This window comes from Pyrgilauda ruficollis, unplaced genomic scaffold (assembly GCF_017590135.1).
Source record: "Pyrgilauda ruficollis isolate IOZ18807 unplaced genomic scaffold, ASM1759013v1 scaffold39, whole genome shotgun sequence".
Classification (NCBI taxonomy): Eukaryota; Metazoa; Chordata; class Aves; order Passeriformes; family Passeridae; genus Pyrgilauda; species Pyrgilauda ruficollis.
The window spans coordinates 6,457,624-6,474,024 of NW_024525378.1; the positions used below are offsets into that span (position 1 = coordinate 6,457,624).

General features: G+C 44.6%; 1 protein-coding gene across 1 annotated transcript; it reads right to left on the reverse strand.

The window, feature by feature from the left end:
• Positions 1–1,719: 1,719 nt before the first annotated feature.
• Positions 1,720–11,095, reverse strand: LOC121358492 (angiotensin II receptor associated protein). The gene is made up of 5 exons (XM_041476718.1): positions 11,024–11,095; positions 5,684–5,718; positions 5,361–5,472; positions 4,575–4,773; positions 1,720–2,499 (listed from the first exon to the last, which is right to left on the reverse strand). Exons 1-5 carry the CDS (start codon positions 11,048–11,050, stop codon positions 2,393–2,395), a joined length of 480 nt encoding a protein of 159 aa, XP_041332652.1. The 5' UTR covers positions 11,051–11,095; the 3' UTR covers positions 1,720–2,392.
• Between the last annotated feature and the right edge of the window lie 5,306 nt (positions 11,096–16,401).

Genomic DNA, 16,401 nt, shown 5'->3' on the forward strand with positions numbered 1-16,401 from the left:
GGGCCCCCTCAGCGCCGCGCCCCGCGCCCGCTGCAGCTGCGGCTCCATAAGCAGCTTATCCCCCCGATTAGGTCGGTGACCGGGGCTACAGATGGCCGGGGAAAGCCGCTCTGGGCCATGGCTAATTAAAGCCGGGGCCCGGCCGGGGAGAGGGGCTGATGGCGGGCGGGAGCCGTGCCTGTCCCGGGCAGTGCCTCAGCACAGCCGCCACGTCTTCCTCTCCCCGCTCCTCCCCAGCGCTGAGGGAGGCACCTGCCCTGGGCGGGCTAGGCTTAATCCTAGGGAGCTGCCTGCTCGCCGCCAAAACCCCGGGCACAGCCAGGACTCGAGGATTTTAAAAAACAAAGCAAAACCAGCCGAATGGAGCATCTCACCTGTGTGGGTGAGGAGATCTCGCTGAGACCCCACGAGAGGCCCACCCAAGGCCATGCTCTGGCACAGCAGCTCCGTGAATCCCCTCACGCCCTCCGGAACCAGGTACAAACACTCTCTTCCTCCTCAGCCAGGAGAGGGGTCTGGTTTTATCATCACCTCTGATTTACTGCCCAAAATAGGTATCCTTGAGGCACTGTAAGATCAGTGTTACTCGTGCCTTGCTCTGCTTCTTGCAGCTCCCAAATGTACCAAACTTTCCACAGAAAAGCACATGGCAGGTCAGCTAGATGGGTATTTCCAATGTATAACTTCTGGGAAGGCCTCCCTAGATATAACTGACTGTGCCAACACCCAAACCCCAGAGCATTAAAAGCAGTGATTTTCAGTCTTTGGTCCATGGATCTAGGCAAAAAAATCCCTGAGCATTTTAATGCCTTATTCAGGGCTCTGTGCCATCACTGTACAGTTTTAAAGAGATGGAAAAACCCATTACATAAAGGCTGTGCAACTCCACAAGCCCCAGCAACTTCTGCCCACTCTTTTCCTTTGCCATCTAAACCCATGAACAGACCAATTCCTAGTCTTGTGCCGTATTATACGTAAAGCCTGTAAAAAGAATGTACGACACTTCTATGGCATTTACCATGTGCTTGGTTCAGGTACACCAAGAGGTCAATGTAGTGCTTGTGCAGCAGAGTAGCAGAAGAATCTGCTTACGTTTGAAGGGATCAAAGTTGGGAGAAAACTGCTTGGTTTTAAAAACACAAATGGCATGTTTCTGGAGGTTAGAGCAAAGTCAACAGGGGTCTTGGTTACTGAAGAATCCACACAGCAGAAGGTCTTGTCAGGAGAAATGCAGTTGTAAAATAACAAACTTTGACAATGAACTTGCTTCTGAAAAATACCTATCTTCCTAGCATTAGAATTCTGCCAAAGCTAACATACTCATTTTCTTCTGTAAATGAATCATGTTGAAATTTGGTTGTTTGCATGCTTCTGGGGTTTTGTTTGTTTGGTTTTCTTTTTTGAGAATCTTACCTGAAAGCCACAGCAGGACAGATTTACTGTGCATAACAAAAGAGTCTACAGTTTGTCACACCCAATGGAACTCACATCTACAGTGTAAATAAGTCCATCTTTCCTCAATCCCCATTTTACCAGCCCATCTTCCCACCCACACAATTATATGCAGTATTTTCTGCTTCTGAGAGTAAAGCTTAGGCTAAAAGCCATCAGAGCCCTGTAGACCTTCCCCCATAATGACCCTCCCAGACTGCCTGGCTACAGTCCCAAGCCCTCAGGAAAAGCTACATTTTCAAATGAGACATAAGTGACCAGTGTAACTTTTTCTAACACAGAAAAACTGTGTTCATTTTATAGTTTTCTTAGAAAAATGTAACATTTCAAGTTCTGTTAAAACAAGCAGCTGAAGGCAAAAGGATATTTCAAGGCACAAAGGATCTGTATTCTACATTCAACAGTCACTTTAAGTATCCTGAAGGACATTCAACTTGTGTAAAAGCATCAGTTAATAAAACCCAATACCAGATACTGGGAGCACAAGAAGTTAAATAATGCCATCAAAAACAGCTCTTTGGAACTCACAGATGTTTCCTGGAAATATATCTGCATAAAATCAGGCTACACTGTATTGCTTTAGGGCAGTCCATAAGCCTTTTAAACATTGCTTGTCCAGGAGTACTCTGAGTGGTTCTCTTATAAAGAACAGGAAGCACAATGGAAGACTGGAAGACTGCAGAAGGTGCATCCAGTCACATGTACAGAGGAGGGATTTAGGGGGAGGGAAGAAAGGAGAGTACTGGGATTACACAGTGCTTAACATGACACCTCCAAGATCTTCTGGATTTACTGCAGAACCCATCTGCCTAACCTTTAGGCAGGCAAAAGAAATATCAGATCTTCTCTTATTTTCCCAGTAGCAGGGGAAAATCTTCAATGGGAAGAGTGGGAGGCTTGGCTGGGCAAGGGCAGTGTCTGTCCTGGGCTGCAGGGTGCCTCAGTATGGTGGCTGGGCTGCCTTGCTTGAGGAAGGCCACTGTGGAGGCGAGTCTGGCTGATCAATGGGCTCGTAGCTGCTCTGGTCCTGGCCTGCACTGGTGACACCTGCATGGAGATGGAAGGGAACAAGCTCGGGACAAAGGCAAAAGCACAAGAACTGAATGCTCTAGAAGAAACTAACAGCTCAGGAGCACACATTTTACCAGTTCCCAGCACTGGTGGTCTGTGATCCTCACTAAACAGGCAGGAGGTAAGAAAAGCCCTTCCAACATGCCCGTTCTTTCCTTGAGAACCACTCTCTTAGTAGCCACATGGCTGTGTGGAAAGCAAGACCACAATACCCCATAGCAGCACAACAGGTTCCTGTAACCATGTATTTCAGCAAGATAAAGTGTATGAGAACTCACAGAAAAATGAACAGACAGAGCCAGAAGCTGCAGGAACTGTGGCTAGCTGACAACATAGATTTAAAGGAATTAGACATCCATGAACCACTCTTCCCAACAATCCAGCTGTGCCTCAAGTGTGGTACCAAATTTGAGTCCAACGGTGCTCCTAACTGCACCATGAACAATTTGTCTGTGCAAAATCATGCTGCTGTCCAGGGGATGAGCAGGGAAAGAGGAAGCAAGGAATATCCATGGACAGCTCTTTATCTAGGGGCCAGGCATTTGCCATGGGTTGAAACAACCTGAATCACAGATAGCCATTAGACTATGAGGGATTTGTTCTAAGCAGCAAGGATGCTCCCAGGCAACAAAGAGGGACTTAGTGTAGAAGGAAAACAAGACAGAAAAGGCCAGGAAAATTTCAACACTGCAGGACTCAAAAGAAAATGCCAGATAGCAGGAAAATAAGAGGAAATTTGTCAAGCACATTCATCACAAAGCAACACACAGGACTGAAAATCTTGTAAGAATGACAGTTCAGGAGAGGATATGAAACTACAAAGTGTCTTAATTCCCACCTGTGCCTGAGAGGAGACTCTTGGTTTGGGATGGTGTGGTTGAAAAGAAGTGCTGCCAAATTCCAAGCAAAGAGATGAACTCCTCAATGACATCAATATTTTCTATACACATACTGAATCCCAATGACAAGCACAGTGAGCAGCTAATAAAAACTGACACAAAAAAGGCACTGCAGGTGACTCACATGCCTCCTGACCCAGGAGGCATAAGACATATCCATCTGGATTTTCACAAGTAGCTGGCAGAGATGACATCCACACTCCAGTAGCAGAGAGGTGCAAATACCACACAGTGCCCTAAGCCATGGTTTCTTTCCATGGCTTCTCCTCCCCCTGCAGGTTTCTTTTCTTTTCATAGGAGTGTGATCTTTGCTACCACCAAAGCAGAATAAGAGACAGCTTATGACAGACACTGTAATGCAGGTACACCATCTTTTGTCCTGCACAGCCTTCTTAGGATGACAAACAGAACTGTGACAGGCTGCAAGTTCTGCCAGCATGAATTCAAACAACAATCCCTGGCAAACAATCAATCCGTGGCAGCTGCCCAGGCATGAACTAGTACCAGGAATGCTTGGCAAAGCTGACCATGACACAGAACATCTAGCCACAGCCCATCCTCTCTGGCAAATCTTCCACATTATAATTTTCAAATACAACCTGGGGAAAAAATAAATGTCTCCAAGCTAACTCCCATCAGGTAAACATTAGTCCCATTTTCCATGAGGAACAAAGTCCAAAGCAATCAAGGTAAATAGGACATGTGAGGCCCACATGGACTTAGAAATCCAGCTTTATTTCCCTCTTGTTCATAATCCAGCCAGAGGAAATACTGCCTCTACTTTCCCCCAGAAGGTAAAAAAAGGGTCAACAAAGAAAGGACACCCAAAAGTTTCCAACAAACACACACAAATGGAGGAGGAGGAAGAGAGGAAAAGCCTCTTAACACCATTGTGGGTAAAATGGTGTTGAGATGTCAGAATGTTAAAAACTTCAGTTCTGCAAGGGGAGAGAGAAAGACTATAAATTTAAGGCCAAAGACACACCAGAATGACAAAATGGGATAACAAACATGAGCAAGCAGACAAGCAGCCTGTCTGCCTGGACTGGAGGGCAGAATCCAGTAGCACAGAGCTCAGGCTGAAGGGTCCGAAGTGCAAGGCAGTCCTGAGGAGGTGGCCACACCGACATGGAAGCAGAAAAAGCATCCTACCTATGTTGAAGGTGTACTCCCCTCCACGCTCCCGATACATCCGATACACCAAATAGCAGGACACAGGCTTGAGGAGGAGACTGAAGATGGCCATGCCTATACTGAACCGCTTCGCGTCACTGAGGAAGTCGTGGGAAGGGTAGAAGATAGAGATGTGAATGATGTCTGTGAGGACTGTGAGCAGCAGGCCAGTCAAGAACTGGAAACAAGGACAGAGAATGGGACATGAACAGAACAAGGGTTTAACCACTGACAGTAACAGCCTGCATCTATTTCCTGCTAGAGCTATGTTGCACAATCATCCTTCACCCCAGCATCACACAGCACTCTTGGTACTGCCCCAGGCAGACAGATACTCCTAGATGAATGGTCTTGTATTTCATGCCTTTTCCTGTCAGATATCTTCTTATAATATATTCTAGAATTGCTTATTTTTGTTTGCCAATCTATTCAATGTTCAGAAGAGGGTTTTAAAGAGCCCCTCCAACTGAAGCATATTAAACACTTTTGAGTCCTCATCTGGCCTTACAGGTCACAACAGAAAGTTGCAAAAAAAGGAAGAATCAAGTATGTCTCATCTCTGAGAAGAAAAAAAATTGACAGTGAATGCTTCTCACCATGGTTTACAGAGTTCATAGATTTATATGCTCTCTTACCAAAAAACCAAACCCACCCAAACAGGGAACTTCTGTATTGGGAACAGCTGAAAATCATCACTAGCTCAAAGACTCTGCCCTCCACCCTCCTCCTGAACAGGCTGGGGGAGACCAGTACTCTTACACTCACCATAGTTATGGCATCAAGGGAATCTCGCTGCACAATGGCCCAGATCCCCACTGCAAGGACACTGAAATTTCCCCAGGCATAGGAGAGTGGCAACATGTAATTCATGCATCCCCTGCCAAATGAGACAAAAAAATCCAGCTCACATTCACAATAAACCTGCAGCAGTTTAGTTTCATCCCTGATCCCATACAAACACCTCACTCTTAGATTTAGGATCTTCTTGCACACAGGCACAAACAGGGAGTGCTGATTCCCAGGGAACATCCCATTCCTAGTTTGAAGGAATACCCTCTTCTCCCCCAGGCCAGACACTAATCACTCACCACACTGTGAGCAGCCAATGTACCAGAATGATAGCCTATGAAAAAAACAAACAAACAAACAGGAAGACAGGTTAGCATGTTGGGTGAACTCTGGGAGGATCAATGTGAAATGGCACCATCTTGTTCCCAAGGGAAGGGTGGAAGAGTGGCTCGGCCCCATGAACCAGTGCAGAAAGATGGTGAAGCAATTGGGACAGTGATGACAAAGCTATTTTTCTCCACATCTGTTGCTGAGTATGTCCTGTGGTGCTACACTTGTAGTCATTCACTCTTCTTGTCATCTCTGTCAACATCTGATTCAGGGACCACTTAGCCTTTTCTAAATGGGTTATTAATTTTGGAACTCCAGAAGAGATTGCACAGAAAGCCAGGCAATATGATTAACGCTGTGCTAGCACAGTTTATACATGACCAATATGGCCAATCTGGCATCCCATCACCAAAAAGGCCATGGATAGACATGCCTACAGCTCCCAAAATTTCCTTCCAGTCCTCAGTAAATCCTTCTTTTACCTCCTTCCAGTCTGTTCAGAGCAGTGGTCCAATCTCACTGCAGTATTAACAGACCTGAAGTCTTCTTCCAGGACTCTGTGAACCTGATCCTGCCAGAGCACACAGCTCTTTTCACTCCCAGTGAAGCCACTAGGTCCAGTTGCCAACAGTGCCCTGAGCAGCAGTAAGATAATGCTGTCACAAATTCTGTACTTTGCAAGTGTCCTTAATGATCCTGGTCCTTGTGCTTAATGGAACAAATCTAAGAAGAAAGGCTGGTACTGTAATAAGTGATACAAGGATTCTATTCACCACCACTTGCCATTTTTGTAACCAAGGAAACATACCCTACATGTTTATTCAGAGAGCATATGGGAACAACAATACATCACTTCAGGCTTTTTCTACATCTGTAGCCTGCTGATCACTCCAACAAAGGGAGATCACTCATATTTCCTCTCTAAACATTTGTGAAAGCAAGAATATGGAAGACAGCCTCTATTAACAGCCTCACTAAAGAAAGGCTGAAGCCTGGACATATCAGAGGATCCATGGGATACAGGTGCACTTTCATTTTTTCCTAGCCATGAGAAAGGCTTCAAATTGGCATTTCTGCTGACCTTGGTATTAAAAAACCAAACCCACATAACCAAAACCCCTTTGAAGCACACTCCCCGCTCCCCCTCCAAAGGGAAAAAAAGAAAATTGGGAAATGAGTACACAGCAAAAGCCTAAGTTACTCAGTGGACACAGGACAGCTGTATGCAGATAGGCGCATTAAGACACACACAAAAAAAATTAAGATCTACTGACACCCTGCTAGATTCCTTGACATAAAACATCTCTTTATGCTCTAACTTAAAACTAGTTTCTGGAGAAGAGAGTGAAGCTGTGACATAAGTGAAGCACAATCAGGAAAGCACAGGGGTGGCCCACACTGCTCTGCCAGGACACCACAATGCAAATGACTCCTGCTCTTCCTTCACTGCAGTGCCCCATCACAGCTGCTGAGCACTCACTACACTTTGCTGTAACTTCCAACACTGCTTAGACAGATTTTTACTAATTAATTTTTTAAATTGTTCATGAAAGCTTACAAAATGTTTCACCACCTCTCATGCTTCCCCTTCTCCCAAATTGTACCACAGACGCACTGGAAAAACTGCTAATCAGTAAAATACAAGATGTTCCTCGATAAGAATGGAGACATGCAAATAGCATTTACTCAAGAGACTATCACAACATCAGGAAAATTCTTAATTAGGTAGTATTTAATTGCATGTTACATACCCCCAAGACCCCTCAAGGCTCACCAGTTAACATAATTAGGCAGGGTGGGTTTTTTTTAAAGCTGTCTAGATCAATACTGCAGTTACTAAATTATGAAGTATGTTTAGTAATCAGCATAAAGTCAAGTAAACTAGGGCTGATACTGTGAATGACTGCTGAAATAAAACCAATATATTCCCTTTTTAGTTATTAGTCCAATTTACCTGACAGTTCTTCAGCACACTACGGAATTGGCTGGTGGTGTTGGTATGCTTTAACATAGAAAATATAGTGTTAATGAAAAAACTACAAGTACTATGTGAGATTAGTTAATTTGAAGGCAGCAGAAGAATTTAAATTTTTTTCCATCTATGCAAGGACTTAAGTCTGTAGCTAAGACAGACATATGTTTCTTCTTTTTGAGAAAATAACTCCAAAGTTACTGATGAACTAGTGGTGAGAGCAGAAAATAAGAAAGGTGGGTCCTTTGTCTCCATCTCTTCTGGGAAAAAGGATGGCTATGTAGTTAAAAGCACCCCACTGGAAACTGGGGAGAGCTAAGGAGAATTCTTACCTCCTTTGCAAATCCCAGCATGCGATGGAACTAATTGCCAAGCATAAAAAGAGCCTAGGTCTGCCAGGGTCTCATTAGATGGGAAATTCTTTGGAATAGGAACTCCTTTAAACATGCTTCAGCACAGAGCTTAGCACAAGACTGAATTCTGACCAAGTTAAAAATTAAACAGTTCCAAATTACAATTATTTTCTTGTTGTATCTAAATTTCTATTTTTGAGTGAGCTCACCTGCTCTATGAGTGACATTCACCTGAGAACACACAAAACCAAAATATGAATCTGAGTGGCCACCTGTGAGGATGCTCCTCATTATTATAACAGAGTGATAATAATGAGAGTACTTAAGCAGTGGGACAGGCTACCCAATGGGGCTGACATGGCTCTATTCTTATTTTAAAACTCAGCTGATTTTTGAGTTGAGCTATTTGATCTAACTTTGCAGTTTGCCTTACTTTGAGTAGGAGGTTTAATCACATGGCAGACAGACATGTCTATTATCCCTTGATTCTGTGACTTAGCATTTAAAAATGCCTAAGCACAAAATGTGTGCTTCCAGGCACATGAATTGTAGGGCATTGTCCAGGCTTGATCAAAATCAAACGTTGTATTTCGAGGCTCTGCATGATTATTTCAATAATCATAGGTGTCAAGCTGTCATGGCAAAAGTACGGCTGTGCTGCTTCCCCCATGTTTTGCTGAGCATGGCTGTTAGAACTGAGCCAGTAGATCTGTTCAATGAGGGTGTTCCCCACCCACTCCAGGGCAAAGCCTGCTATCTTAATTTTATAGCTCTGCAAGTAGCTTAAAGAGCCACCCCAAGGCTAAGATACTGCTCCATTCTGGCACAAACACAGCTCAGTCATGCAGCTTTCTTGGAACTACTTCTATCACAAGCTCATCTTTATAATCTCACAGAACCAGTAAGCAGATCATGCCAATGAATAGTAGCAGTGTGTTTTATTTCCAGGTCCTTCTGAGTAAGAATCTTCCCCACCTTTGTGGTATTTTACAGGGAATCAGGCCCTAACTCAGGAACAGAATGAAGTGTAGGTACAACTATTAACTCCCAATTCCTGTCTTTGCAGCTCAGAGCAGAAGTGGCAGACTTAAAAACAAGGAATTTCTTAATGCTGAAATCAGTTTGCCCAGGACAAACTCACACTTATCTAACAAGAGATTGGGAAATGGTTGTCTGAAACAAGAGAAGAACGGCAACATTTTAGTTTTGCTGTCTTTGTGACTCATTCATCGAAAAGTCAGCGTTTTTCAGCTCCCCTATCTCCATTTCCCACGTTAGAACATGTATTTCATGTTGGCAAACTTTTTAATTAAATGTCCTTAGTTTTCACTGTTGTTTCAGCATGGAAAAAAATAATCAAACCAAGTTAAAAAATAAAGCAGAAGGCAAAATATTTTAATCTTCCCAGTGCCCTGGGAATCACACAGTAGTCCAAACTTGTCAGAACAAAGCTAGTTCCAGAATGTAATATAATCCACAAGCTGGGCCCTGAAAAATCCATTTGCTTACTTGTCTCTAATGAGGGAAGTTGCTTTTCTTGGTGAACTAGTAAGAGGGGTATTCATCATTATATGAACACCAATCTTTTCTTTAATACAGCCACATGAAAGCTGTCCTGTACAAAGCTGAATTAATAATGGTAGCAGAGATAATACTCCTCTCCCATCCAACCCATAGGCAGCCTGGTCCAAGGCCACTGCTCACAGCTTAACAAATCAGCAGAAAAAGCCCTGATGTGATCTGTGATGCTTTCAGTGTCTGGGTAAAGCTTTAACCAAAGAAAGCACCTGAACCATGCTGTAGTAAATGAAATCACAAAGTAGTGAAGCTGGGAAAGGACACTAACACCTAGAAATCTCAGGGCTCCGAAAATGTGAAAGACAAAAAAAAACCAGAGGAAAATGTCACATGTCTGGTAGCACAGAAGACATCAGAATCAAACATCAATATCAAAGCAAACACAGTGTGACTTTAACATCCACTGCCAGAAGCAAGGAAGTGCTTCTTCCAAAAGTGAAAAATGTTACGTTACTGGTTAAGTCTCTTTTATTTCCTTTCTCTGGTTATCAGATATTCACTGAAATTTCCAAAGTGCCCACAAGTGGAGCCTGCCCTCCCCAGCAGAGAAGCAATTGCAGTTATGTATCAGATGATAAACCCCAAGTAAGTGGGCTTATTTTTCTAAGATACCTTGCCTGACAAGCAAAAGCTTTGTCTCCTCGGGATCTTGTGCAGTGTTTATCTTGGCTTAGCTCTGGTCAGCTGAGCTAGAAACCCCCACGGACACTAGTTAATAGCCAGCTCTTGTTTCTCCCAATCCTTGGCCACTTTAGCAATACCCCTGAAGTAGGGGCAAACTTTGGAGTCATCACCTGGTGGGTTTAACCAAGAGTCATAGAATACACTGAGCTGGAAGTGACCCAGCAGGATCACCAGCTCCTGGCCCTGACTTTGGAGTCATCACCTGGTGGGTTTAACCAAGAGTCATAGAACACACTGAGTTGGAATGGACACACCCATCAGGATCACCAACTCCTGGCCCTGCACAGGACACCCCAAGAATTCCAGCCTGTGCTTGAGAGCATTGTCCAAATGCTCCTTGGACTCAGACAGGCTGGATGCTGTGACCACTGCCCTGGGGCAGTTCAGTGCCTGATCACCCGCTGGGGAAAACGTTTTCCTGACAGCCAACCTAAACCTCCCCCGACTCGGATTCATGGCGTTCAGAACTTCTGCAGCCTTTGCCCATGCGATAAAAAAACTAGAAACTACAGTTCTTCCTCCTCAGAGGGCTCGGCAGCTCCGAGCAGGGCCTCCGCCAGGATCTGGACCAGGCACACGGCCGGAGAACGTGCGAGAGGAGAAGGACACAGGGAGGGCCGATCCGAGCGCCCGGGGGCGGCTCAACCCGCCGCGGCAGCCCCCAGCCGCCCTCCCGCCCCCTGGCCCCGCTGCCGAGCCCCGGGGGCAGGGCAAGCCCCTACCTTGAGGCTGACGGCCGGCAGCTCCATGGCAGCAGCCCCGGGACGGCCGGCGGGGCCGCTCGCGTGGGGACGGCGAGGGGCGGGGGGAGCCGGGACACCGCCCCGGCCCCGCCCGGTGCGCCGCGGGCCTGGGGCCGGCCGGGGCGTGGAGTGGGCATGGAGCCCCGACCCGGGGAGCGAACGGTGCGTCTGACTCCGTCTTACCAGAAAGCTAATGAATTACTTTATTGTACTATATTACTCTATATTATAATACACTGTGTTATATTACATCTAAACTGAATCTGCCAAGCACTCAACTCTGCTCACAACTGCACAGAACCTTGTGAGGTACATTGAGGGTGGCAGAGCAGTGGGACAGGCTGCCCGAGAAGGGCATGGAGTCTCTCTGGAGACATTCCAAACCCAACTGGACACGTTCCTGTGTCACCTGCTCCAGGTGACCCTGCCTTGGCAGGGGGAGGGGGTGGCAGGGAGCTGGACTACGTGATCTCCAGAGCGCCTTCCAACCCTAACAATTCTATGATTCTGTTTCAAAGGCCACCATTAAGTTTAAAATATGCATATATCAGTTTCTTGGCTGCAAACACCCACCCAAAGTGTGCACAGATCAGTTTGTTGGCTCCAAAAACCCAGCCAAACTCTTCCTTCTGCTTGCACATGCAATGCAGTGAGACGAGGCTGAACATTATACTTTGATTTTAATCAGTGTCTGGGAAAGCTAATGCATGCAAAGGACTTAGCAGCTTTCTGCAGGAAGAGAGTTTTTGCGCATATATTGATGGTGTGACCAAAAAGCAAGGAGTGACAAAGAAACTGTTGATAGACACCAATAAAAAGGTTATTTTGAGGTGCTAACTGTGCTCAGCTATGTCACCCAACAGCTAAGTCAAGTTAAGCTCAGTCTTAGGAGTTGAGCCAGGTAGTTAGGATGGCTGGCAGGTACTTAGTTGCTTCCTTTGGCCCTGGATTTTTCCCTAGAACTAGATGAACTGAACCCTTTGCCTAAAAACCTGGTACAAACAACAAGTTCTTCATTACTTATTCTGAAAGAAATGTAGTTTCATTTTAGAGCTAGAGAAGTTGGTAAGTGACCAATTCAACCCCACACAGTTCAGCTATAACTTACCATTTCCTGTCCAGTTCATACCAGCAGCCTTCTCCCCAGGTCTGGCAAATGAAATAGCAGAACCCAGAGGTCAGGATGACATTTCTCAAACTCTCCCATCCTTGCCTGATGTATGCTGTCTGCAGTGTAAGGCTGCAATGTCTTACTAGGTTAGTTCCTTTCTTGTAATTATTCCTTCTTAAAGAAAAGATGGGGCCTCTAAGAAGTCAGCTGGGTCAGAGGTTCATTGCAGAAGTTGGATGTGGAAATGCATGAGTCATCCTTCAGTCTCATTTCCAGTTCAAGCAGTGAGAATTGTGCAGTGCTGAACTTACCATCAGACATTCTCAAACAAGCCACAAATGTGGTGCTATCCAGCCTGTCCTTGACCGTGTCCTGAGTGCTATTGACTGCTTACAGCAGCACACTTCAAGATTTCTCAAGGCAAAGCATTAAATGCTAAAATGAAATTACCTAGAAAATGCTAGGAAGCATCAAGATAAAACTGACTAGCTGCATAGCTCAGAAGAACAGTAAAAAATATAAAAGGCTGTGAAAGTCCCCTCAGGAATCTCTGAATATGTCACTTTCAAATGAAAGATTGAAATATAACTCACCTATTGCCACATGACACATGAGCTGTGCCTTCACTTCCATTATTGTGTCTTGCCTGGACATATTACTGTGTCTTGCAGGGAAGTCCTGCCTCTATCTACAGAAGTAGTGGTATCAAATGAGATCAATGCTAGTGGTTTCAGTAATGTCAAGGAATTACTGGATTTCAACATAAATGACAAAAATATAGGACAGTTGGGATGGGGGGAAAGATAGAGAGACTGAACAGCCATATTGCTGGCTCAGTGCTGTGTGTGAGGTGCACAAGGATGCCCTTCTGCCAAGACAGGTATCTGTCAAAGGAGAACTGTGTGTTCTGAAGATAAATTCCACTGTCCCAGTTAAAGGATAAGCGCTGTTAGGATGCAGCACCATGTGGGTGTCTTTGGTCCCTTCAGCATTCTCACTCAGCCTGAGACAGTCTCATTATCATTTATGCAGCATGAGCCATAATTTGAATTGAATCCACTGTTTAACATGGAGCATTTCCCCTTTTACAATAAAAGCACTTGCTTTCATTTTGTTCATCAATGTATCATGCAGCTAATTCTTCCCTGCTTATTATATCCTGGGCTTGCATGTCATGGACTCAAGGGATTTAGGAATTATGTCATGGATATGAAAACAATGAGAGCTATGACTGACATTATGCATTTGAATGTCTCTCACACTTGTGTGATCTGAGGGTTGCTTGTTTTTTATTTCTGCTTTGTGCTGGTGTACCTTGTAAATTGCCTCTCTGTGTAACCCACTGTCTCTCTTCCCTTCCCCAGGTTTGATAAAGCAACATAACATGGTGAGGAAGATAAGCAGCAAGTTAAAGAAGGCCTGCAGGGAGAAGCAGGTTACCCAGGAGACTGGATACAGAGATTTTTGTGACTAGAAGACTGCTCCAGGTGAGTTCAGCTCACTGCAACCAATACCCAGCAATTAGCTGTTTTATGCAAAATCTGTTGTTTTTAAAAATCTATTGGTTTGCCTTGTGCAGACTGAGTAAAAGCCTAATACACAACTGGATACCCTCCTGATAGCATAAAAGTGAGGCTAATAAGGCAGAAATGCTTTCCTTTGCATTTTCAGGACACTGTACCCTTGGTGTACAGATAAGGTAAGATGATAGCAATTCCACAGGGTTAATTCCATTGAGTTAATACAATTGCTCCTGCTGTCCTTATCTGGCCCTTGGAGGTGGAGACAAGCTCACCCCTCACAGTTCTGCCCTTCTTCCCCTCTCTAGGGGTTTAGTCTGGAGACCACTAAAGGCTGCAGCTGACATCAGCATCTCTGAGTTTTGCCCCTGGCTATGGAGTTGAGAGCAGTGAAGGCACCACCTCAGCACAAATACATATATATTAGCCACAAAGCCTTTCTGAATAAGTAGTGAGGAAGGGCATATAGAAGTTGCCTGGCTCTACAAACTCCCTTTTAAATCCCAGTGGGAAATCAGCAAACAAAATCATTATCTGGATTGGAGGGGAAACTGAAGGCATTTTGTAATGCTGGTGGAAAGCCTTCTCCTGCAATTGCACTGCAAAACAGACTATGGCAAGGTGATTTGGGGAGTGGAGAGGCCACATTAATGTGGTGTCTTGACAAATGCACTTGGAAGTCCTTCCTGATCTCAGCAGCAACGAGCTGCTCCTCTGATTTTCTAAAATCTAACTAAAGCTCTGAGATATAATTAAGAGACCACTCTTGAAGGTTCACTGGCACTCCAGAAAATGAACTGACACACCAGAAGTGGTTTTACGAAGTACATATGCTCACTCAGAACATTCCAAGAAAACAACAGCCCTCGGGTTTTTTTCTGATAAAAAATATGAAAGAAATGTTTTTTCCAGGCTTCATGTAGCAGAGAATGACTGGCATGGATGTGAACAATTTGGTATAGCATGGGTTTCAAATTGAAGCACTTTCACACACTGTGGACTTACAATGGGTTAATTACTGGGGGAGGGAGGGAAGAGGGAGAGTTTCAATAAAACACCTTCAAGCGAAAATGAATGCAGACTATTACAGACCTGAGACAGAACGATTCCCAAGTGTTTTAATTTGTGCTTCCACTCCTTGCCTCTCTTGCAGTCATAATTTCGGCAACTACCAGCAACATCCCTGAGATTCAACAGCATTTGCAGAGCAGGCAGCTGCTGAAATGATTATGTCAAATCAGCATGCTGTTCTCTCTTTTCCATGTTTAATGATTCTCACCCTTGGAGAAGCAGTTTAAGGTGATGCATAACCCTTGGACTCTCAGAGGATACTAACAGCAGTAGCTGTAGAACAGGACTTTGGGTGGGACTTTGTCACTCATCTTTCTTGCGTGCATTCTCTCTGATTAACTTTAGTAATTATTGCACAGAGTCCTGCTATGGCTGGTTTGGGCCTGGTCCAAAGTCCTTTCAAGACAATAGACAATCTTGCAAGAGCTCTGACTTAAATTCTCTGGGGACAGCAGAGAAGCTGAGCTTGTGTGAATTGTTAATTTGGGTTTCTTAAACAATCAGTTGAGAAGAACATATAAATCAAGTCTTGCTTGACATTTTTAGCTCTCTCTTGTTCAGACCTAATGCCCCCAAAGGCAAAACTTACTGACAGCATTGTGACTATAAGATGCTGGGAAGAAAGGGGAAAGCTGCTAAAAGTTACCCATGATGGGGATGCTCTGCAGCTGCTGTCATGCCTTTGAGACAGCACAGAGTGGCACTAAGAAGCTCTGCTGTGCTCACAAGTGGGTTGGGCTTGGACAAATGTTGCCCTGGGGTTTTACATCACAGGCTGCTCTTGCATTCCACACCTTTGCACGTTATTTACACAACAGCTTTCCTTTGCACTGCAGTTGTGAAGTCAGTAGTTGTTCTGGCTGACCCATAATTCAGACTGATTCTTTTCACACTGCTGTGGCCATGCAGCATGTGCCTGTATCACTGCTCACCCTTCCTGCTCCACCTCTGTGACACCACAGCTTGACTCAGCAGGAATGACACCTGGTCACAGGCTCTCTTTCTGAAACTCCAATGTGAAGAATCAATCCTGTAATCTGTAAATTATATCAGTAAACTTGACTGATAATAGTTAACTGAATTTTCACTGACCTGAACTAATCCCACCAATTAAGAATAATGCTTTCTTTATATTCATAGTTAATAGCAGACTGAAGGCTGAAAAAGCAAGAACTGAAGGAGTAAATCTCCTTTTAGAGTCTAAAAGCTCTGACAAAATTCAGACTTGCTTGTATTTCATGATATGTAAAATTCTTACCTAAAACACTGTCCATGATCCTACAAGGATCCCATTTCTAGCATAAGAGGCAAGGAATATCTGCATCACTAAGGATAAAACCCCTGCAAAATTTCCTTCTTGCTTTCAGTTGCACTGTTCCCCCCAGATCTTGGCTCCTACACTAAAAAGCAGTGTGATATCAAACCTGGTTTTGATAGTGCCTGTGCATGTGGTTCTCATCAATGTCACACAGACCAGAGGCTGAGAGCTCTGCAATTGAATGTGATCAATTAGGAGCCTTTTTTCCCTTTATGCTTCCACTGACAATGGCACTGGCAGCACCACCCACTATTCCCATCTGGGCTGAAGGAGGGGCTGCACTGCTCTCCCTGGGTTAATAAATTGAATTCTTGCTGCTGTGGCATCGAGCTGAAGG